Source organism: Centroberyx gerrardi, chromosome 18 (assembly GCF_048128805.1).
Source record: "Centroberyx gerrardi isolate f3 chromosome 18, fCenGer3.hap1.cur.20231027, whole genome shotgun sequence".
NCBI lineage: Eukaryota > Metazoa > Chordata > Actinopteri > Beryciformes > Berycidae > Centroberyx > Centroberyx gerrardi.
In genome coordinates this window covers 7524648-7547897 of record NC_136014.1, presented here as the reverse complement: position 1 = coordinate 7547897, position 23250 = coordinate 7524648, and the positions used below count along the sequence as shown (strand labels likewise).

The window sequence follows — 23250 nt, the reverse complement described above, 5'->3', positions numbered from 1 at the left end:
ACACGTGCAAATGTGCATTATTAGCTATTCACATCATCAAATCAGATTTACAGATGGGAAAGACATGTACAGGAATATGTTTAGAAGTGCTGGCTCATATAGAGAAATACGCACAGGAATATGTGCAAGTGCAAGAATGGAGATCAGATTGTGTCAAGCAGGCTAGATGTGCAGACGACTCTAGAGCACAGGAGAAGAGAAAACGGGCCGGGCGGGTTAGTTCACGGAGACGTGCAGGCGACCAGACTTCGGCACCCTCCTAGTTGACTGAGGCTGGGGCTGCTGTGGGAAGAAGCGAATAAGTGCTTGAAACACTCCACGGTTCACCTCAGGCGGATGAGCCAGAGGGTAAAGGTGCTCCGCAGCTGCATCGGCTCATCGTAGAGAGAGTGGGAGGCATATCGTCCAAGATGGAGCTCAGTTTGGATCTCATCCTCCCCTCTGCTGCTGCCTGCAGGGTATCCAGTCTCAGCCCTATGACACAGCTAGCCTTTTTTTTTACCAGTTTGTTGAGCCTGCCGGCATCCCCTGCCTCGGTGTCACCTCCCCCGCACACGGCAGCAAAGAACGGCGCACTGGCCACTATGGATTGGTAGAAGATGCGGTGCAGTCTTTCGCAAATATTGGATGACATGAGCCGGCTCCAGCAGGCAGAGTCTGCTCTGTCCGATCTTGTAGAGTGCGTTTGTGTTGTCAGGCTAGTCCAAGTTGTTGTTGATTCGAACCCCCCCTGAACTTAAAGGACTGCACCACCTCCACATCCTCGCCCTGGACGGTGACATGTGTCAGTGGCCTCTTGCTCTGCTTGGAGAGCCACTACTAGCTCCTTACAGTATAGTACAAGGAGTACAGTTCAAGGAGGCATTTTCAAAATGGTGTACTATGAAAATTTTGCATACTAGCATTTTTGTTCTTAGTACACATTTTTGGTCTACACTTCTGAGTTTCAGTTAGTGGTGCAAAATTAAGAAAAGTAATCTGAATTTTCTTTCATGTGCTTTATAAAGAAGTTTCTCACAAAATCATCTAGCTCAAAGAAAGTTTCATACTGAGGGAGTGTTTTCCTTCCCCATTACCACTGCTGGTTGTTGCCCCAACTCCTCCCTGCAGCTCTCTTCACCTTGACCTTTGTATTCAACATGTGGATAAATAGAGGCAAGGCTACCACCCAGTACACACTCCATACCAAACCACAGATTTGATTGTTGGAAAATTATTTTTATCATCTATTTTACATTTCTGTTAGCCATGTCGTCAGCCATGATGTCTTTAACATTTTGGTTTTCTCTTGTCTACATGCTGTAAAATGGTTAGAAATGATGACTTTATGCTAACAGGCATAAAGAGACACTGTTAGCATTAGAAGCCCATTACTTTTACCCCCAAAGTAACTTAAGGGGCTGTATTCAGCTGAGAAGGTGCAATCGTATGGTAATAGGTAATTACACTACACCCATAACCTACCTCTGCTCAGTGATTGATTAAAAAAGTAAAAACATTTTAGCATCTTCCTGGTAGTTTATTTTGTCCCTTCTGTCTCCCAAATGATTTATGTCAAATTGACTCTCCTTGAAATGAATTGGTTGATAGCTGGAGAGACCAATCTGCCTTGTGAGATTAGTCTCTAAACAGCTGATTATGGGGTAATCAAACCACCTCAAGAGAGTTAATGTAATCAGGATCCTGGGGTGGTTGCAGAGAGAAAATGCAGATCAGGCTGACAATGATACACAAATTACTGTTTATAGACACTACTCTGCGGGAGCAAACAGATGTCTTGTATCTTCTAAGAAAGTGCACTACGAATTTCATAATATTCACGAGTCCTTTACAGTTTCATCGTGCAGCGATACATGATTGCCGAATTTGTAACATCTATGCTGTACTACACTTGTTATGTTTGCCAAATTAAAAAAATGTCGCTCCATAGGGGAAGGAGCAAGAGTTGCTTGAACAACCAATTACAGGAAAATTAAAGAAGTTCACAATTAAAGGGCTAAAGAGGCTCCAAAGACCCAGTAGCATCTAGTACTGCCCAAAAGTTTGTTTCTATTTTGAGGGAGCTCAAAACAGAAAAACTGTCTGCACAAATCCAGAGAGAAAACAAATGGCGTAGTGAGTTAATGAGACTAGAAGACTAGGGTAAAGCCTCTGTGATAGTAATCATCTGCTGAAGTGTCCTTGAGCAAGACACTGAATCCCTACCAGCTCCAGAGGTGTTGTTCTGTAAATGACCTTGACATCTGACCTCCCTGTGGAGTGAAAAATAATTTGTGGTTAATAGAGTATCATGAAAGTGGCCTATAACACAGAGCAGAGAAGTCACAGCAACAGCAGCAGAAAGCAGTAAGAAAAGAAAGTACAGCGAAGTTAAACATACAACAGACAAGACTCGTTTAAAAACACAGTGAACATCAGCATTGTTTTTTTTTATTGCAGATCGGCTGCGTTCAACATCTGCTTCTTCAACGCCTGAGGTGGCTTTACGGACGCCGGTTGCCTCAGCCTCAGGCTAGATGCTGTTTCAAGGTAGACAGATCATCAAGATGAGTGACAAGTGTTGGGGTGGGACCTGAGGGGGAGGAGGGCGGGCAACATGCATATTGTAGCTTTAAAAGGATTTCCAACAGTGTTTCTCATAGTATATGTCCTTACATTTCACAATGTTATCCATATTAACCCCTGTCTTTTAGCTGTCAGTGTTGCCCCTCTCTACTGCCTCTAAATGCCTGTTTTTCATGTCTCTGTGATCCCGTCCTCCTGATGCCCCATTGTCTGGTGTAGTGGGCGACATCAGGTGTATGGGGTGCTGTGCGCCCATGGTGCTGCCTGATTATCCTGGGCTATGATGTTGTACTGTGGTAATTACAGTGCAGACTGGGGTATAGGGAAGCACTAATGTATGTCCATAATGGTGGGCTGAGTGCCTGCAGGTTTCAGAGGCCAGCTATTGTAGGATGGGTTAAACAGCCCTTATTCCACACTATTTATCCAAGCAAGCACAGGGAATGACTGCTACAGGTAGACAGGGGGTTTCTGTTCTGCATAGTGAAAGATAAATATTTGATCAAGTAAATGTCCTGTCAAATGGCATTCTTTTTTGGAAGTCTGAACTAGTGAGTACAAAGGCAGAATCTACACAGTTAAAGTAAGCTGTAAGCAGCATCCTGAGAGGAAGGAATAATTGTTTGATTACATGTTTAGTAGCCGACCTCTTGGCCATAAAACTTGGGTATATAAGGTTCTAACATCCCCAGTAGCAGCTATGCATAATAAATTCAATGCAGAAACTTCAAATCAGAATCCATCTAAGCTCAATATATGCCAGATATTCATCTTTTGCGAAATGCAGTTTTTCTGGAGTACACTGCAAACAGAACCGTTTTCACAGAACAGCCCTAATATTTTTGCCACTGACTATACAGTATAGCAAACCAGGGTAAACTTTTGGCTTAATTAGTAATGGCCTCAATTGCCTTTCTTGTAGCTATTTATGGCGTACTTTCTGGCTTTGTCTTTATGTGTGCATGCTGAGCTGTCTTATTACTGTATCTGGCTTTTTACTGTATTGTGACTCACTACAATTACAAGGCTTAGTCCAAATCAGATAATAGACTGTGTGATAATAGAGTATGTGTGTATTCCTCATCCATGTTGAACATAAAATGTCTTGGTTGGTCTTTTGCAATACGCATGCTCCAATTATTGCTGTTGTTTACATGAGAAATACATTTAAATGATTTGTCGATGGATGGTGTGAATGCAGTCTATGTCACTGTTTCCACAAACATACTGGCACAGTGTGTGTCTGATGACCTCATTATTGTTTGTATGTAGGTACTATACCATACTGTACATACATTACATGTCTTGTGTATGTACATACAGTTGCTCTCTGTGCATACATTACTATTGTTAGTCTTAATTTGACACGTTTTGTTGCCTTGGCAACCAGTCCATGTCATCTACTTCACTGCGCTGAATTAGAGAGATAGTGAGAGAGGACTTGGAGAGACAAGAGAGAGATGTGATGGTGGAAATGAGATAAAGAGAGGGAAGGCATGGTACTGTATAAACTGTACAGTAATTGCTCTATTCAAGCCTTGCAAACACCCATCTACTGCTGCACCTAATCACCCGCAATGTTTTGTGTTAACCTATAAATGGCAGCAGTGGGGGTCCAGCACAGATTTAAATTTACCACCACTGCTAAAAGAAGTGCAGAAGTCAAATGTGAAAATGAATGATATGATGTAGCTGAGTACACCCTCTAAGCAGTAATAGCAGTTATTAATGTTCTCCCCTGCACTAAAACCAAAATTTGAAGTGAGGCAAAGGCATACATCAAACCAAAACAAGAAATACTTCCACCCACCGATGTTCCAACAATAACTTGGTGAAAACCTGCAGCACAGTGTAAACCTCTACCATTGATGGTGGATTTTCAGGGTCAGTGATTCTCCAGTGTTGATTTATCGCTCATGTGTATTAATTTAAAATGGAGGTCCAGCCTGGTTATCCCTCTGAGAGACACTGCAAACTGTGCAAGCCGTATTATAGGACATGTTTAATGTGATAATCACACTGGCAGTCAGGTCCTGGTTGGATTAATGAATGAAAACAGCTAACAAAATTGCACTCTACTCTATTGATGTAATGTTTCAGTGGACAGCTATCCATGGCTCATATTTATGTCTTCGAGCTCAGACTTAAATTCATAATTCATTTGAACTCTGCAAAATGCGGCACTGTTTGCAACGGTGCACCAAACACAATAGCTCATATGACCAATCAAGCTCAAGTGTGTGTATCACATTACACATGTATTTTTTTTTTTTTTTTTTTGTTGAAGACCAGGATCCACCCTAAACAGCCTTGAAAATCCTATTACATTTTCCCGGGTTTTCAGCAGTGGTTGCCATGACAACTGTGCATTTTATTTCTGGCTCCTTTGAAACAGTGTGTGAGATCAGAGATCCCAAACATTATGTAAGAGGATGTGCTCTGTTCATGACTGGGGTTTCCTGCTGCAGAGAACTTAAACTAATTAATTACAGGGGAGTGACAGACACTCAAGGCGCCTCACCATTGTCTCTCTGCACCTTGCAGCCTTTATCACATACTGGTAAGATGTAGACTGCAATTGTTAGGTGGGAGGCAAAGCATGGCGCCAGATGCTTTTGTTGCTCATTCTAACACATTATGTTGGAAAGTCCTTTCTAGTTCAGATGCCTGCTTATGTCCTGATAGGCCTCAGAAAAGTAAAAATCATGATCAAGGTTCGTGTGTGTGTGTGTGTGTGTGTGATATGAAAATGGAAAGGTAAGAAGCTTGGAGAGAAAGAAGAGGAAAAGAGAGGGAACTTTTTCAATCCTGTTAAAGCCTAAACAATGATGAGCTTCTCCTGATCAGGGCCGGGGAGTAACGGATTACATCTAATGGGATTAGAGTAATCTGATTACCCACCGTGACAACTGTAATCAGTTACACTTGGTCAGTTATCAGATTCAAAAAAAGTAGTCCATTACTCGTTGGATTTCTCAGACTATGTTTAATGAGAAAAATAATTCTGATCATTAGATAGATGTTATAGGCAAACATCATTTTACACACTCTGAAATAATTTAACATTTTGAGGCAAAGTAATCCTTAAGTAACAGGACACATTACATTTACATTTCTGAATTCAAGTAATCTAATGGATTCAGAAGTGATATTACAATTCGACAGAGACATAGTGTCATGTAAACTCATAAATATGGCACCATAATCTAGTGTATCTGTATGCTAGAACTAGTTCTCCTGAACTAGTGATCATGCTATTTTTTTACCTCTTTAATTTGATATCTATTTCTAATTTTTAATGTGAGTCCAGGTACTACTAAGCAACTTTTACCAAAATGATGCAGGGAAGACAGAAAGCAGCATCAGAGCTGGTTGATCCTAAAACCACTGCATCACTCAAATTCACTGATGAAGCCTCATTAAAGCATTTTGCTCACGTTGAGAAGAAGTTCAAAGGAAGATTTTTGCTGTTGAACTTCAAAATTAATAACATGGAAACCAACACAGAATGCTGCAGGATGGAAATTTAATAAATTGCAGAGGTTTTTTTTTTTTTGGACATACCGGTCAAAGTCACAAAGACCAGCAGAGCCAGCCTCAATAAATCTGGAAAGGAGAATTGAGGACAGATCTGGGATGGATCATTTGTGTATATTCAGACTACCAGAAGGCTCCAAAGAGGCTAAAGCTTGCTGATTTCCGAGTTTCAAAGGATTGCCAATGGATATTATGCAGGCACACAGAACTGGTTCCGTTGGCGCACAAAGCAGCCCCCAGATACTAATTATGAAACTCCTGTGTTTCATGGATGGGGACCTTGTCCTGAAAGCCTCACCACTGGAAGTGGACTGCTCCGTTGTGCATTTGTTACAGATTATAGTGGCCACACTATTACCTAGAGGGAGCAAAGGTTCATACTCCCATACTGTAGTACTGTACTGCACAATGTTGTAGACTAAACATGTGCCACATCTCAATGTTCATGGGTAACACAATCAGAAATGATGTACTGCTAATTGACAGCACCAATGAGCAGATATTATGGAAAGGCTATAATAATAAGGCTTGCCTACTTTCATCATCTTCAAGGACCCAAAGGGGTTTTTACAGGGTTGGGTGGGAGGAGTTCAGACTGCGTTTGGTTCCTCAGATGGAGGGTTTTTTCCATATAAAATGCTTAGAGCGGAACAGGGAAGACACAGCACAGGGTCGGGGGTATTTTGGCTACATTAGCATGGAATGTGTGTGTGTAGATTCATTTCAGTCATCCAGGTAGTAAGTTATTTGAGAAAATAGAAATAAAATCTATTGGACTTCAAGAGTAGTATGAACTCATCCGAGAGACTTCATCAGTTCTACGAAACTGAAACGAGTGGCGAAACGTGACGAAATGTTAAGTCCTTAACTTAATTTTAAGTCCAGTGAATTTTGTTTCTGTTTTCTTGGATATTAACATGGAGCGTGTGGCTTTATCATCAGGAAACCAACTTGTGGGAGGAGAGGTCTCTAGGTGAGTTCTCACCAGTCCATTTTCAGCCTTTGTTTCAGTCTTTTTTCTTTGCCTTGGATACACATGACCACCTTAAACTTACTAATCTGGAACTTGCATGGCCTGAGCGTCCCTCATAAAAATATAAGCTACCAGGAATTTCAAGGACCTTGCTATGATCCAAGCATCATTTCATTTGCAAAAGGTTACTGTCGGGTTGCAGAACAAACATTAGAAGGTAATTGCCCCATCGTAGAAAGAAAGGATTTTGGTCAGACAACATCCAGTATACTAAGCTTAGGTGGTGATGCTGCAGGGAAAACCAACTGTCAATAATATCATGATCAGTGGAATGAGAATTGCCATGATGTCAGTGTATGCACAAATTATAGACTTCCAGCTTATTATCGGAGGTGATTTAAACGTTGTTATTCAACATCGTATAGAAAAATCATGGCAGAGATCCAGAGCAGCAATTGGCATCAAGGGATTGTTACGGTGAACTATCAACCCCTAATATAGACGGGACTCTTTCTTCTCCTTATGATATAAAAACTTTTCACGAATTGACTACATTTTCTCATCTAAAAATCTCTTTGAAGAATTGCAAAATGTTGATGTTCTACTTGTTGCTTTTTGAGATCACCTCCCAGTGATGTGCAAAGCTACACTCAAAATAATTAAGTATACAGCTAGATGTTGGTTCACTACTACAGGGCTGAAAAATAATACTTTTATCAGAGATTCCAGAGCAGGTAGCTCAATTTGTTGAAGGTAACCACCTCCTTACAGGGGATACCAGAGTGCTTTGTTATGCGTTTAAGAACCTGAAGCTCTTGAGGCAGGTAACCTTGTCCTTTTGGGAACCGGACCAATATTGGATGATTTGAAGCAAGTAGGGGCTTAGCTTACAAACATGGAGTAAGAAATGCTGCTGGTCTAACAGATCTTTAGCTGATTATTAAAGTCAGAAGGAAAAAGCATTTTGATGGTGCCTTCTTCTGTAATGTATTTCTGTTTGGAACAGGATGTTGAGACATGATGAGCGGAGGGATTGTTGAAAACTCTGTGTAGTTGGTGAAGCAACCCATGTGAAATGCTTTGCATGTCATCTTGAGCAGTCACAAATGGTCTCTTCAAAATGAATAAATTCCAGCCACTGGGATGCAACCATGGTGTCTTAGGAAAAGGACACAGGATTTTCAACACTGTGTCATGTTGCCACTGTGTCATGTTGCCCCTCGTGTCACTTTGAAAGTCCTTGTGGAGAGTTGTCTTGGAAGGGAATGAACTTTTCGAGAACACGAGTACAGAGGACGTATCTTTAAGGTTTGAGATGGGCTGTGTGCTTGACAATGTGCGATGAATTAAAACACACAGCTATTCATTTTCCCAGCTGTTTCTACCGGTTCTATACTATAGACTATAGTTGTTTGGACGTGACGTGTCGTTCTCTCGATGAATCTTGAGTCTTCCCATTCATTCTCGTCACCATCCGGTGCATCCTCGGTTGTCAAGTAAACTTATGGGAACTTTATCTGTGCTCCATCCTCGATGTTCTTGTGTTTTGGAATTGTATTTTGACTGTTAGATATTATGTCAAACATGGCATGGAGGACACAGGAATGCATATTGAGAAAGACCCTTCAGCCTTTTCTTGCTTATGAAGGCATTGAATGACATATGCCATACTGAACAAGAGCCATTGTTGGCAAATCTCATCCAGTCTTTGGACTTGGCAACTTTGATGGCTGGATTTGGGTAGCATACTGTAGGTAAACGATAGGATGATGGGAAGGGGGTGAGAATTTTGTTTTTGCCAACTATTTCTGTTCTAAATTACTATGGCAATTTAAATGATCAGTTTAATTAACTTGTTCATATACTACTACTATTAATATAGTAATATATGAACAAGTAACAAGTAAGTATTGTTTTTTTCTTTATCTTTGTTTCTATTTTTGGCTAGCTTTCTCTTTATTGGCTCGGAGAGAAAATGAAAATTGCTCTGCACACCTCTACCCTTATGGAAAACAATAAAATCAATTGCGCACAAAAGCTAGTAATCCAACAGATTTTTTTTACTCATTACAATTTGAGTTAATCAGTAATCTGTGACAGATTATATTTTAAAAGTAACATTCCCTCTCAGCCTGCAAGAATAGCTCCGAGCTGCTTTGGGGGCAGAAATGGAACAGACTCTTCTCTGGTGGAGAGATTTGACACACAGATAGAGTGTGTGTCACTGAATCCTAGTATAAACCCTATGCCTGCAGAAAAAAGAGAGAATTTCTACCTGACGGTCCACAGCCAACAGACATATACCTCTGGACAAAAACCCCACCAGGGTTTATACTGTTTTTTCTTTCTAAATGGATTCTGATAGCCTAATTTCTTCTAGTAATAGTTATAAGGTGACCCAGGTTTGTGACTGGCAGCTTGATCAGGGGGAATAACAACTTCATAATGCTGTAATTAAGAGTTGTCACCCTCAGCTAGTATGTATTGTAATATCCTCATTTGATAGGTAATACCTTGCACTTAACTTGCATCTCTCCTTGTGAGAATGTTCACTCTCCTTATAAGATCCCTGGTTTATATTGTGCTGGATACAGGATGGGAAGTGGGAAGGGGAAATTTTTCACATACACGCACTCACATGTACACGCACATACAATCTTGCCTCTGGGATAAGGGGATTCCCCTTTCATTGAGAACGTATGATGAATGCAAATGTATCTCATGAGAGTATTCGTCTCTCATGCTGCTGTATAGGAGGAGAACTTTAATAGTAATTTTGACTTCATGGGGATTTGGACTTGAAACAGAGTGACTCCTTCTTGACTTCTTAAGGTCGCTGAGTGCATTTCACTCTCCTTTTCTCTCTTATCTCATTTCTTCTTCTTCTCTCTTTCTCCTCCGAAACAGACCAGAAGTTTTCACCTTGGTCCCCGTCTCAACACTTCAATGAAGGCAGACGCCTCCCTCCAGACAGGAACATGAAGGGCTTATCGGGCAGCCGCTCCCAGCACCAGATCCCTTTACCCCACGGTCTGGACTACGACCCCCACCCCCACGACCTCCACGCTCACCATGGCTCCGACTCCCGCCACTCGTCCTACCTGCTCAGCCCCACAGAGAGCTGCCCCATGGACTTCCACCACCGCTACTCGCCGCGCAGCTCGATCCACTCCGACTGCATGATGATGTCCCCGGTCATGATACCTCCGGCCGCCACCTCTGACCACATCTCCAGCAGCACCTTCCCCAGAATGCACTACAGCTCCCAGTACTACGACTCCGCCACGCGGGACGACTGTGCTGCCATCACAGCCTCCGCCACCTCCCCCGCCGTCGCTGCTGCCGCTGCAGCAGCAGCCGCCTCGTCCTCTCACCACGCCAGCACCAAGAGCAACCGCCTCCCCGCCAACCTGCTGGACCAGTTCGAGAAACAGCTGCCACTACACCGCGACGGCTTCCACACACTGCAGTACCAGCGCACCTCCACCACCACCGAGCAACGCAGCGAGAGTCCCGGCCGCATCCGACACCTTGTTCATTCCGTCCAGAAGCTCTTCACCAAGTCCCACTCGCTGGAAGGCTCGTCCAAAATGAACGGCACCAAAGGTGACATGGTAGGGCAGGGGGGTTACCACCATCACGGCCACCACTCCACCAAACACGGTAGCAAGAGGAGCAAGAGCAAAGAACGTAAGCACCGCTCTGGCGGCTGGTGGAGCTCTGACGACAACCTGGATAGCGACAGCACCTACCGCACACCCAGCGTCATGTCGCGGCACCATGGGGAACATGCTGCCCACTGCTACCCAGACTCCATGCACAGCCACCACTTTGGAGACCTGTCGCTCAAGACCTCCAAGAGCAACAACGATGTCAAGTGCTCGGCCTGCGAGAGCATGGCCATGGCACCCGAGGGCAAATTCATGAAGAGGAGCTCCTGGTCCACACTGACTGTCAGCCAGGCCAAGGAGGCCTATAGGAAGTCTTCGCTCAATCTGGAGAAACCCATGATGCACACGGACCTGAAGCCTTCACTGCGGGCCTGTCACTACCTGCAGGTGAGTGGGACTATACTTATTTTTAAATCCACTGTCATTCATAGTTATTTTAAAGTGAGCAGTGGAGAGAAACAGGAAAGACAGAAGAAAGAGAGAATACAGGCAACATAGGGGATTCAGACTGATGATGTTGCATAGGTATGGTATGTGCCTTAGCCTGCAGAGCCACTAGACTGTGTGCGCGTGTGTGTGTGTGTGTTACTGCTGGTTTTGGCAATACTATTGGCACTATTAGCAATAAAATTCTATTCCTCAAACTTATTCTATGATAAAGCATAGTTAGCATTATTCTCTGTGTAATCCACTAGAGAGGGAGCGCTCTGTTAATGATATTAACTGTATATCGGGATACCATTCAACTTAAGAATTCATATACAGTATGTTATTTTTACATAAGTGTGACATCATACAATGCATGGGACAAATTCTTTTCATTATAACTATGGGAGACAGCAGTGAATATTAACTGCCCAAAAAGGGCAAACGAGAAACGTATTTCAAGGCTGAAATTTAGTGGTAAAGGAAAAGTGAGGTAAATGCATGGGAAACCTTGAGCATCACATATCTGAAGATATAACAACCAATAATTGAGATTAATTTCCACTGATCCCCATAGAGGCCCTCCTGAGAAAGTGCACTGATTGATGTATTGATTAGAAATCCAGCCAGGAAAACCTATTGGATTCAACCATTGTTTTTGTTATTCTCCTGAGGACAATTACAGTGTCCATGAGTGTGAGAAGCCAATATATTTAATCTGGATTCCCCTTTGTGTGGTCACCTCAGGGAGTTATTGTCTATTAAGATGTAGAGATCAATTGAGTGGATCAATGTCATGGCGGAAGACACTGAGAACTGACGATAATAGGCTAGCAAGGTAGGAAACATGCAGGTTTGGTGCTGTAAGTCTGTGTATGCTTACCAGAGCTGTGGTAGGACGTTGAACACTAAAATAGCAACACATGATGTAATATCCAGGTTTGTAGGCCTCTGTCTTCTCTCCCCCACTGACACATTAAAGGGGCTGAACTACTTTAGCCACAGGTATTGGCTTCAAAAAGCTTGGTTGCAAAAGCATACAATCAAAAGTCTGAGTGTTGGGACAGTAACCTTAAGCCTTTATTTTCAGCAGTTACCTCATGCTCTTATCCAGAGCAACTGACAATGGGTGCAACAGTAGCATAGCTTTAATTCCTGTTTCAAATGGTTTGACATGGAGGTTAATTAAGGTCCATAATTAATAGGTGACAATCCATTCTTTTGCTTCATATTCATGTTTTGATTTGAAATTCATATTACATTAATTGCAGATGAGTCAACAGCTAAAGACTAGCTTAGATTACTGTCCCAATACCCTTTTCACTATATGTCTGCCTTCATGTTACTGTGTATAGCAGCTATGAATAGTTGACTTTGATGGGAGACAACAGATGTTGTTGCACAACACTGTATTGTATCAGTGCAGTTTTGATAAGCAGTAAGTACCCATTCTTGAAGCCAGATGATGTAAGATTAGACTAATTACTGTATTTACTGTAGCTAGCACACTGAGTAACAAATTTGACCCGTCCAGATGATAAGTAGATCTATAGCCCAGTAGGGATGAGGTACAACTAATCCAATAAAATATTGTGAGCCTTTTCCCTCAAGATATTAAATTGACAGTGATGCCATAATATACCAGTATTTTACCTGCATTTCCACTCTAGTAATGAAAGATTACACAATGATTTTCAAGGGAATGGCAGTTCTTGAAAATGGAATTTGAAAAAAATTACAAAAATGAAAATCTCAAAGGTCTTTGTAAATGATTCATGGATTCCTTATTTTTGCTCAGTATATCAAAATCAAGTATAATTGATTTGCAAAGGAAAAACCAGATGAACTAAAGACCACAGTGAAAATCTTAAAGGGGAATCATTTAGTTAGAGGCGAATTATCAGTGAAGTGTTGCTTTAAGGGGTGTTATATTTGCTTGCTATTAGAATCAAATGAAAGAAAAACTTTGTAAAATGTTGTAAATCACAACATTGCAGTACAAAATTGCGCTACATAGTGTATAGCAAAACAATGAATTGTGCTTCCATATTATGGTATAGCCTAACTATCATGATGATAGCGTATTTGAAGCTGCCTGGATAATGCCATACTGTATATGCCAGACTGTATATGCCAGACAATGTGCGTTGATCAAGGCTATGCAGGTCTAGGCAGCTGGCAGGGCATGGAGACACTGCACTCTAAATTAAATGGTGTGAATCTCCTCCATCATCTGCCATCAGCTGTTTCTTCCATGGGACGTAATTGATGAAGTAATATTAGTAATTATTAATGAGATCCAATTAGCTTCTGTAGCACCTGGTGTGGAAATGATGGAAGCCAGCTGTAGATGTTGAAATGTTGGCATCAGGAGTGTAATAACTTTCAGTGGATCTAATTTGGTTACTTTTGTTTCATTTTAATGGTTCACTACAGTAGATATACTGCCTGTTAAGACTAAGAAGCGATGCCCACGCTGCCAATTTACCGCTGTGTGGAATTTTACACCAAGCTAGTACCCGATCTTTTGCTTCCACTGCCTGAATTCTTTGAGGCAAGGATTCAACAAGGTGCTGGAAACGTACCACACCGGTCCGTGTTGACTCCATAGGGTTGTTCAGTGTTTGCAGGTTGTTCGGCGACACATTCACGCTACAGACATCCTGTTCCACCTCATCCCAAAGTTGCTCTATATGGGATGAGAACTGGGCACTGAACTAAAGGCACTGTCATGTTCCTGGAGCTATCGTGAGACGATGGCACTTTATTCTGCTGGAAGTAGATTGTGGCAGTGAAGGGACGCACCTGTTCAACATGGTCACTTTTTAGGTACAATGTTCCATTCAAACAATGTTCAGTTGATAGTAAGGGTCCTAATGTGTGCCAAGAAAACATTCTCCACACCATTACCCCCACCATGAGCCTGTACTGTTGACACCATGTTTATGCCAAATTCTGACCCTGCTATCAGCATGTTGCAAGAAACCAGGATTTGTCAGACCAGGCAACGTTTTTCCACTATTCAGTTGTCCAGTTTTGGTCATCATGTGCCCCCGTAGCTTCGTCTTCTTGTTTTTAGCTGACAAGAGTGGAACCTGGCATGGTCTTCTGCTGCTGTTGCCCATCTGTTTCAATTTTCAATGAGTTGTAAACTCTGAGATGCCCTTCACCCATTCTCGGTAAACTCTAGATACTATAGTCCAGGAAAATCCCAGGAGGTCGGCCAATTCTGAGATGCTGGAACCGGTGCGTCTGACACAACAATCAAACCCCGTTGAAAGTTGCTTAAATCACGCTTCATGCCTATTTTGACAGTAACTTAACTTCTCCACCCCATGCTTTATACTTGTGCTTTATTTATATGTGACTCACTGTCTGGAGGAGCGAGCTGTTGCCGGAAATGGGGATGTGTACATAATTAAGTGGCTATGAGTGCATCTGAGCTTTAAAAAAATGTGCAACACTGTTCTTCCATGACTTTTCCTTGACCCACTTTTTGTACAAACCAGTGTTGTTAGATTTTCAAAATCATGCAAGAAAATAGCAGTTTTAATTATATCAGTTACCGTCAGTTGCCAGCACGCTTTGACAGGTCGTTCCCATGGAAGCAGATTCAGTAGTATCATGCATGTGACTCTTGTGGAAAAATCAAGCTATGTGTGTGCAAAACTATTATCAAATAGTTAATTTGCCTGATAATGATGACAATATCATCAAGAATGTTGCTTTATTGTGAGGACAGTCTAATTGTCATATCTGAAACCAAACTGAAACTTCTTGGCATTGCTAATACCCATAACAACAATTAGCCTTCCAGTATTGATATGAAGGAATGGGAGGAGAATTCTCTTATTATTTCTGGCTATAGTTTCTAAGGTCTGAGAGAGGCTTAAAGATTGAAAGGAGCAACCTTCTGACCATAAAACACTGATGGCCTTGGCTATGCAATGAGCCAGGAATGCCTGGATACTGTATGATGCTGCAGAGGTTTTGGCTATGCTCCAAGAACAGGAATCAAACAAGATCAGGACAATAGATTTATAGTAACAAATACAATTTAGTGACATCAAATAAAACACACACACCATCTACACATTGGTTTATGCATTTGAACCATTATGTATTAAAAATGTATATTTATTTAATATGGAGAGTGAACAATAAATGTTTGCATGCCTCTTGCCGACTGTCCTACCAGACAGTGTGTGCCACAGAGAAGAGAGGGAAGGGTGTGTGTGAAATGCCTTGCCGTCAGTTTGTGGCTCCTTCACCTTCTCTTTGACCCCAAAATCTATTGGGCTTCTTGTTGTTAAATGCTTGTCCTTGTCTTTCCCCTGGACTGTAGCAAACTTGCTGTACCTATGAAGATGCATGGTGCATGATGCATGTAGTTTCTGAATCTCCAAAAAGTCAACTTGATAAAACTGGTTGATTATACTATTGACACCCATGCATTCTTTGGGCATTTTCTAATGGATTGTTTCCTATTTTCTTACTTTTTCTGAGACTGACTATTACTATTTATGAAATGGTTTTATTGTAACTCTGTCTGCAAATAAATCTGTTGCTGTCTTGGCCAGGTCTTGGTCAGGCATACTTGATCGCAACAGGATTAATGTGGATAAATAAAGGATAAATAATTAATTTAATGGTTTGGCCTGGTCCCAAGATCTTGAAACATGTTGTGCAAGTGAGAAACCATGTTGAGTGTGCAGTAAAAAACGGCAAAATTGTACATAGAAGGTTTCTGCAGTACACAGATAATCTATAAATCAAATGTTATTGCACGTCCTTGTCTGAAATATAGCTAGTGCAGTCCTATTCCTTTGGTGTAATCAGGAGATCTCCCTGGAGATGGCAGTGAGTTTGAAAGGATTGTCTGGGGAGAAACTTTCTGTCTCTCCTTGATGTCTCCATTTGAGTATCCACTGCAACATCTCTGAAGGTCAAGCTGGCGTCCTCCCTATGATGTACAGCGGCCATTGTAACAAATGATATATCTAAAGCCCAAACACCCCAGTCACTCTGTGCTTAGAGAGTGTGGCGTGCCCACTCCCACTCTACGTATGTGTGTGTAGGTACATGCTCCATCTGAAATTATGGAGACAGATTAGGGTAATGGTCTGCATCCCCGTCCAAGGGGTATGCTTCAACATCTGGCTGACTTGCATGCATCCAGTAATTGTAATGAATAAGCTGTCAAAACCTGGTCCCAGGCATTACATCAGTGATGGGAAACTGGCAGTCTGTAAACCACATTCAGTTATAGAGTTATAGATCCCAGCACCTAAACAAATGCAAACTATGATTTCAGGACCCTATGATCTCTAATATGAATGTATTAAATATCATGTGTACTGCGGCCTATGGGAATAATTCTAAATAGAATTTATCTATGGGCCTGTGAAGGAACACTTCCCATAGTCTGTGTTGCACTCATTTCTTTTGTTCAGGAAGCCTGGGTTACATAAATAACCTGCCAGTATACAGTATATAGAGGCTTTGCAGTTCACAAAACTCCTAGCAACCACATCTTGTGGCATCATAGAGGTACAGTGGAGAATTGGCTGTGTGCAAATAATGGATAAATATATAACAACTGGGCTAGAAAAAGAGAGACACCTGCAAAGGAATGTGGTGGTGTGGCTGTAGGTCCATTCAGTAATGATATAAGAAAAAGTTAAGGGTCCAATAAGGTAGACTTGTCTTTAGCCCTTGTCCCATCTGGTCCTAGTCTCGACTCCAAAGGACTCTGAATTGTAGCTTTAGAAGAGTCAGCATATTAAACCTAAACAAACAGTTTGGCTGTGTTAGCTACCTAACTAGCCAGCAGGCTAATTTAGCAAAGCACCCAAGGTTAATATTAACATGCGACTACTAGCCACTACTAGCAGAGCTAATGTTTGTTTTTACTAGATGCGTTAGCTAGTCCGCAAATCAGATGTGTTTACAACAAGAGAGTGATGGTTAGCTGCTAGCTCACAAGCTGACATTATCTAAACACAAAATTGATCAGATATCAGAGGGGAAATGATCAGTTCCCAGTCAAAACCAGCATAGAAATGACCATGTCTACTCAGTTCTTGTGAGATAGCCAAGTTGTACATATAGAAGTGATATCAGCTATTATTGGCCACTGTTGCCCAAGAGCTCTGGACCTCCAATATGGCCGCCAGAGGGTGTGTTACAGTACATCACCTGAAAGCCCTATATAAGGAACGCTATCAATGCTAAGATGCCATTTTTTTGCTAACTTGCTTATCTCAATACAGAAACTTTCCTTCCGAAAATTTTAACTACAATTTAAAACAACATGGTATCAGTATAAGTCTGTAACTGGAATGACACCTTCAGTGTTTATATATTCAGCAGAGGTCATGGTGGAAGGACATGGTTTCTTTTCAGATCTCTGGGTTCTCTGGGATCTAGTTAACACTGTCGAATGATTTTAAAATGTGTAGTATAAGTTTATTTTTAGTACTTTGACTCAACTAACTAGCATTCTGTTATGGGAAAGTTAGAAATTATGAAATTCTTTTTATTAGTTTATTGAGTTTCAAAGGCAAAGTTGAACATTTTCAAAGGCACTAGCACTTTTTCTGTAGCACTTCTCATAGGTTAGTGTTTGTATTTTGTGTTGGACCCATGCTTACCTCTGCCACACAGACATACAATATCAACTTCTGCGTTGCGAGGATGCTTTGTCCCAAGGTTATTTTTGAACAAAGTATTCTCAGTGTGTAGTAGTAACTAATGATGGTGTAATGCTGCTTGCCTGTCTCGCTGCCCCAGAGGCACAGCAGAACATGTTCTTTCAGGTGTAGCATCAAATGAGCACAGAAATAAGGGAATGCTAATGAGCTAGCGCTATGCTTCCGTGAGTGATGGCTGCCTTGTTAACCACAGCCCCAGACGATCAATGGCAGTGCATTAGGAGGAAAATGATTCCTTTTCTTTATTGCTGTCTTTAAGCCTGATTAATTTAGTTTCCAGACAATTGCTGCATTTTATTCCTACTCTCATGTGGGAGAGAATAAATGCACGCATAGCAGATTAGCGTGCGTGATAGTTTTGCTGATAGGTCTTTGAAGGAAGACACAAGCAGGCCAGCTAATTATCATGTTGCCTTCCCAAGTCGGGCATGGGTGGGGAGAACTTTTCTTCTTCTCTGTTTTGAAGCAGATGACACGCAAAGATGGCTTCTTATGTCACAACCACAGGCAGCTTCATCGCTGTTAAACTTCCAGCCAACTACAATGCAGTTAAAGCTACACTCCATTCCTTAGAAGCGGGACCAAACTCCAGTTCATACTGTGCAGGACTACTACTACATCTGCAGCACTCGCTGACACAAAGTTGTACTTACTGTGCTGCATGCCTGATCAATACTGCACCGGACCATTGGTTAGAAACATTCCAGTTTAAAGCTCATTGGACATCTTAGTTACATCTATGGTATATTCTATACAAGTGTAACTGTAAGAGACCCATAGTAAAGCTTCAAACATTTCACTCACATTACAGCTCACCTGGCTTCCTAGTCATTTGAAAACAATCTAACCCACGAGGAAAGCTATTCGACTGTCCCTGCTCCACTGTGTTGAATATGTTGCATACTGAACGATGGTGTTCGCATATTTTTCCCTGAGGCAGAATGGGCCCAAAGAATTTCATTTGTGTTGGGTTCAAAGGAGCTTTATAGTGGCATATGGTCTAAATGCTTCAGAAGCCTTTCTACCTCGTCAACAAAAACATATTGGGGAAAACGTTGCAAAATATTGTAAAATATGCATTAACCTATAAGTGTGGTGGAAAGGAATGGCCAGTGTTAACGGCATCCTCAAACCCCTCCTCCCTTACCCCTATCTGACCCCCCATGGAGGAGACAAATGTTCATCATTTTCACACGAGTGCCTTATGCTAGTGAGTCCTTCACCTGTCTGCCCCGGTAAGACGGGCTGACGAATCAGAGAGGGAACACGGTATGAAAGGAAAGACAGAGTGAGGGAGGACGGACAGGAGAGGAACAGATAGTGAGAAAAGGAGAGATACAGTAGAGCGAGCGTTACCTCCAGGCAAAGAAAAAGGGTCTATCAGCCACTCTGCTTTCTATGAGAGCAGCCCAGGGATTGTTGCAGAGAAATAGCCAGGCAAGCTGCATGATTGGGTAAAGTGAGTAACTGGCAGAGCATTAGGGAGAGCCCTGAGCCTGGGGCTGTTGTTCCAAGAGCCGAGGCTACCCGGTCCGCCGGGACTACTGCTACATCTGCAGCACACGCTGACACAAAGTTGTACTTACCGAACCGCATGCCTGATCAATACTGCACCGGAACATATAGTATGCGGCACGTTGCCGGCGTAAATCGCCATCTTCAGGCAAAGGAAGCCACAGCGAGTCTGTCACATTGATTTAGATCACGTGGCTAATTTGACTTGTCAATATTAATTACAGTTCATCCTCGGCAAAGACAACTACGCTCAAAGGCAGCTAGTCTGTACTGAGCATGATCATCAATGATATTAAAGGTAATTCCTTTATAGGAATTGACCTGGATGTACTCTACTTTGTTTTCATCACACTCAAATCTAATTAAACCCTACTGCACTATAGACATTCAATACATGAGCAGCTTTTTATTTGTACACATGTTAACGGTGCAGAACTAACAATACACAACACCATATAATTAGCACACAATCACTTAATCACTATTTTAATCCTGTTGCTGTAAGGTTTAGCGCAACCACTGTTTCCATTGAATATTTTATAAACACTCTATTTTAATGGCTATTTACAGTAACATAAAGTAACGGCTGTGCTGATGTATTTGAATGATGTGTTTGTGTCCATAGTTCTTTTCCAGTTGCTATGGCTGCAACCTAGATACTTGCCAACATTCCCCTTAGAATTGAATTTGATATTAGATAGTTAAGGTACAGTATGCCACAAACGTGCTGTGCTCTTTTGGTAGTCAGCTAATTCAGTAGCCAGTGCCTTGTTTAGTATTATAGGTGATATCATGGCTATTAATAACCTAGATGAATTGTTATTCAAAATCACTGCCACCTTAATTAACGCTGTGCCATTAATGACAGTGTGCTGGTTTGAAAGTTCCAACCCTAGCCTCGGGGGTATGATTGGCAGCCTTTGCTGTGCAAGCAGAATTATAAAAATATACAAAGTGCATCATTGGCAAGAGTGTGAGGAAAATTCTATTGCTCCTTTTCTGAAAATCCTTCGGTAAAGTATGCCTGTGTTTTGATCTGCACTATGGGTATAATTCTTAATAGTTTGCTTCACCTGAATCCCTTTCCCATTCAAACCAGTTAGATGATCCTGCAGACATGAGTAAAGTAGTATTTGAATTCCTTCTACAGATGCTCTGATGAGTCTCACCTGGTACTACACATTTATTGGCAAAGCTTCAAAACCACAAACATGGTCTCCAGCAAACATTTATGAATAGAAGCGCATTTGTAGAATTTAAACAATTTATAAGGCTGCAATTGTTAAGATATAACATTAGCACTAACAAAAGAACACATCAGCTTCCAACATTATGAGTTACTGAATAAAACATTTTTTTACTCTCAAATTTATTGACTGGCTATATCTCAAGCCTTTAAAAGGTTTGTTGACTTTGGTAGTGTCTCGAAATATTCAAATTAGACTTATTTTTGGTTACAATGATTTATGAAAGTTGAAAAAAGCTCATTTCTCGAGTCAAACTGTCAAATAAAATTTGAATATATGGTTCGTCAGACAACTCGAAATGATGCTTAATTCCATATTTATTTTTACTAAAATAAATATGGAACTTACTTGTCATTCAGGTTATTGAATTAACATGTCATGTTGAATCAACAAACCCACATTTATTTTCTCTGCAGTAGATGGAAATCTGCAGGGTGCCTTTATTAAGTAATATACTGGAACAATAATCTTAGACATCTAAAATGGATGATAAACAACTTTTTACTCCTCAGTTCAAACCAAACTGATTTTAGACATCAAGCATTTAGACCCTAAACAGCAAAGACTCATTTGTCAGATCTCTCTTTTTTTTTCAATGGCAGTTGAAAAAACAGTTACCACAAACAAAGCTGTTAAAAAATGTTATCTTTGATCCAGACCTCCTCTTTGACAATTACCAAAGTCTTCAATAGTATATTTTACCCTCTAGGAAGAGGCATTTTCTCTCCTTTATTGACCAAGAAAAACTGAACCATGCTTTTGGTTCCACCAGAACTAATTACTGAAAGGCACTACACTCTTGCTGTCCCAACTCATTCATTCATTCATTCATTTATTAATTTATTAATTTTCTTAACTCGGTTATTCCTATTCAGGGGCATGGGGGGCTGGAGCCTTTCCCAGCATGCATTGGGCGGAAGGCAGGGAGACACCCAGGATGCAATATTGTTTTTTCCTACATAGGCAAGGGGAAGCATTTGCACAAATTTGCATATTGCACTCGTAAAAGGAGAGGTCGGACAGAGGGATCGCAAAGGGTTACGCTAAGTGAGGTAATTGCACTATGCTCATCAAGTGTGACACATTATACTGTGGCTGTCAAGTGGTGTGAGATCTGCCAAGGTAGAGCTAAAGATGCAGAGACCTTGGAGCATCTTAAGGTTAGGTCTAAACAGAAATGTCTGAGGCTAATCTATGACAGGAGTTCACTTCTTCTAGGCTGGGGGTAGCAGCAGGAGGCTGATTTAGCTAATGCTACCTAACTGTCAAATATTGCCATGTTAACACGGCTATTGCAGAGATTCTGCTTTGCTGCATCCACTGACCTATGGCTGCATCGCCTTGGGGCAAGCTTATGCAGTGGGAGGCAGACCAATCAAAACTGACTATAGGCAAGTTAAATACAGTTGTTGAAGTTAAACTATAATGAACTAAAAGTATTCTGCAACTGTGCAGTTTTATGCATTCCCAGTACATTAAATTGTTATCTGCTGTGCCATGGCTGGGAAATATGTGGAAAAAAATAAATATGATAATCAAGATGTTATTGATATATATTTTCATCATATTGGACTGCATGGTATGGGAAGAGTGACAATATCAAATGTGATTTTAAAATTGAATTGAATCAAATATTTCAGAGATCATTGTCAGATGTAATATTCGCCTCTTTACATTTGACAAAAATTGTGTAAAATGTATAATTTCACAGCATCAGAAAAACCAGATAAATGCTCAAGTGCATCAAGTGAATTAGGCTACATGACAGAAAGCAAGTGTGGCACTCACTGCCAATCTAGCTTTACTGGCAATTCATTCCGCTAAGTAACATTGGTATGTCAGCTATCGATATTTTTTGTTTTGTTTTGTTTGTTCTTTTGTAGAAAATCCAATAGAAGAGTTAGCCATATCCAATCCAACGCTTCGTTTTGAACCAAGCAAGAGCTGAACATAACATTTGCCAGCAGCAGGCACAGTCTTCCGTTTTCAGCAGCGCTAATAGAAGCAGCCCGCTCCTGTCTGTCCTCTGCTATGATTCAGCGGAGGAGTCGGGCATTTTCACCGGCAAATCAGAGTATGATATGCAAATGTTTCCCCTCGCCTATGTAGGAGGAAAAATATCGCACCCTGGACAGGTCGCCAGTCTATCACACAGCCAACCCAGACCCAAACCAAACAAAATTGTGATCACATCAGCCGAGTCTCTCTTTCAAAGTCCTGCTTATAACTTAGACAGCACCATTGATTTGCTCACTCCCTATATAGTAAACTTAGCTGACCGCTCCCCTCACAGGATGCAGGGCTCCTTGTTATCTCCACCCGCTATTTTAAAGAATACAGATGGGACGGAGCCTTCACCTACACTCTCCCTCACTCACTTCCAGACAATATAAGGGAAAGTTCTTCTTCTATTTATTCCAAACAAACCGCTGTTGCCGCTGTCAGAAATACATCGTAAAACGCATCACTTCCCGTGTACCGGAGGATTTTTCCCGAGAAAGACCTACCAGACCAGACTCCGGATGTTTAGAACAGCAAATGTCAAAGCTTTCATGAACTGGCTATAGGATGAATCACTGTTGTGTTACATGAAAATGGCGGAT

At 41.4% G+C, this 23250-nt stretch overlaps 1 protein-coding gene across 2 annotated transcripts in view; it reads left to right on the top strand.

The window, feature by feature from the left end:
* LOC139917769 (disks large-associated protein 2-like) overlaps positions 1 to 23250 on the top strand; it is a 106212-nt gene that overhangs the window by 41422 nt on the left and 41540 nt on the right. The window contains exons 1-2 of one of the 2 annotated variants that reach the window (XM_071906956.1): positions 9994 to 10380; positions 10450 to 11133. In XM_071906956.1, the coding sequence (XP_071763057.1) occupies positions 10054 to 10380; positions 10450 to 11133 (1011 nt within the window). In that variant the 5' untranslated portion in view covers positions 9994 to 10053. Of the gene's footprint in view, positions 1 to 9982; positions 11134 to 23250 lie in introns of those variants that run through there. The other variant, XM_078289810.1, reaches the window with a different exon arrangement.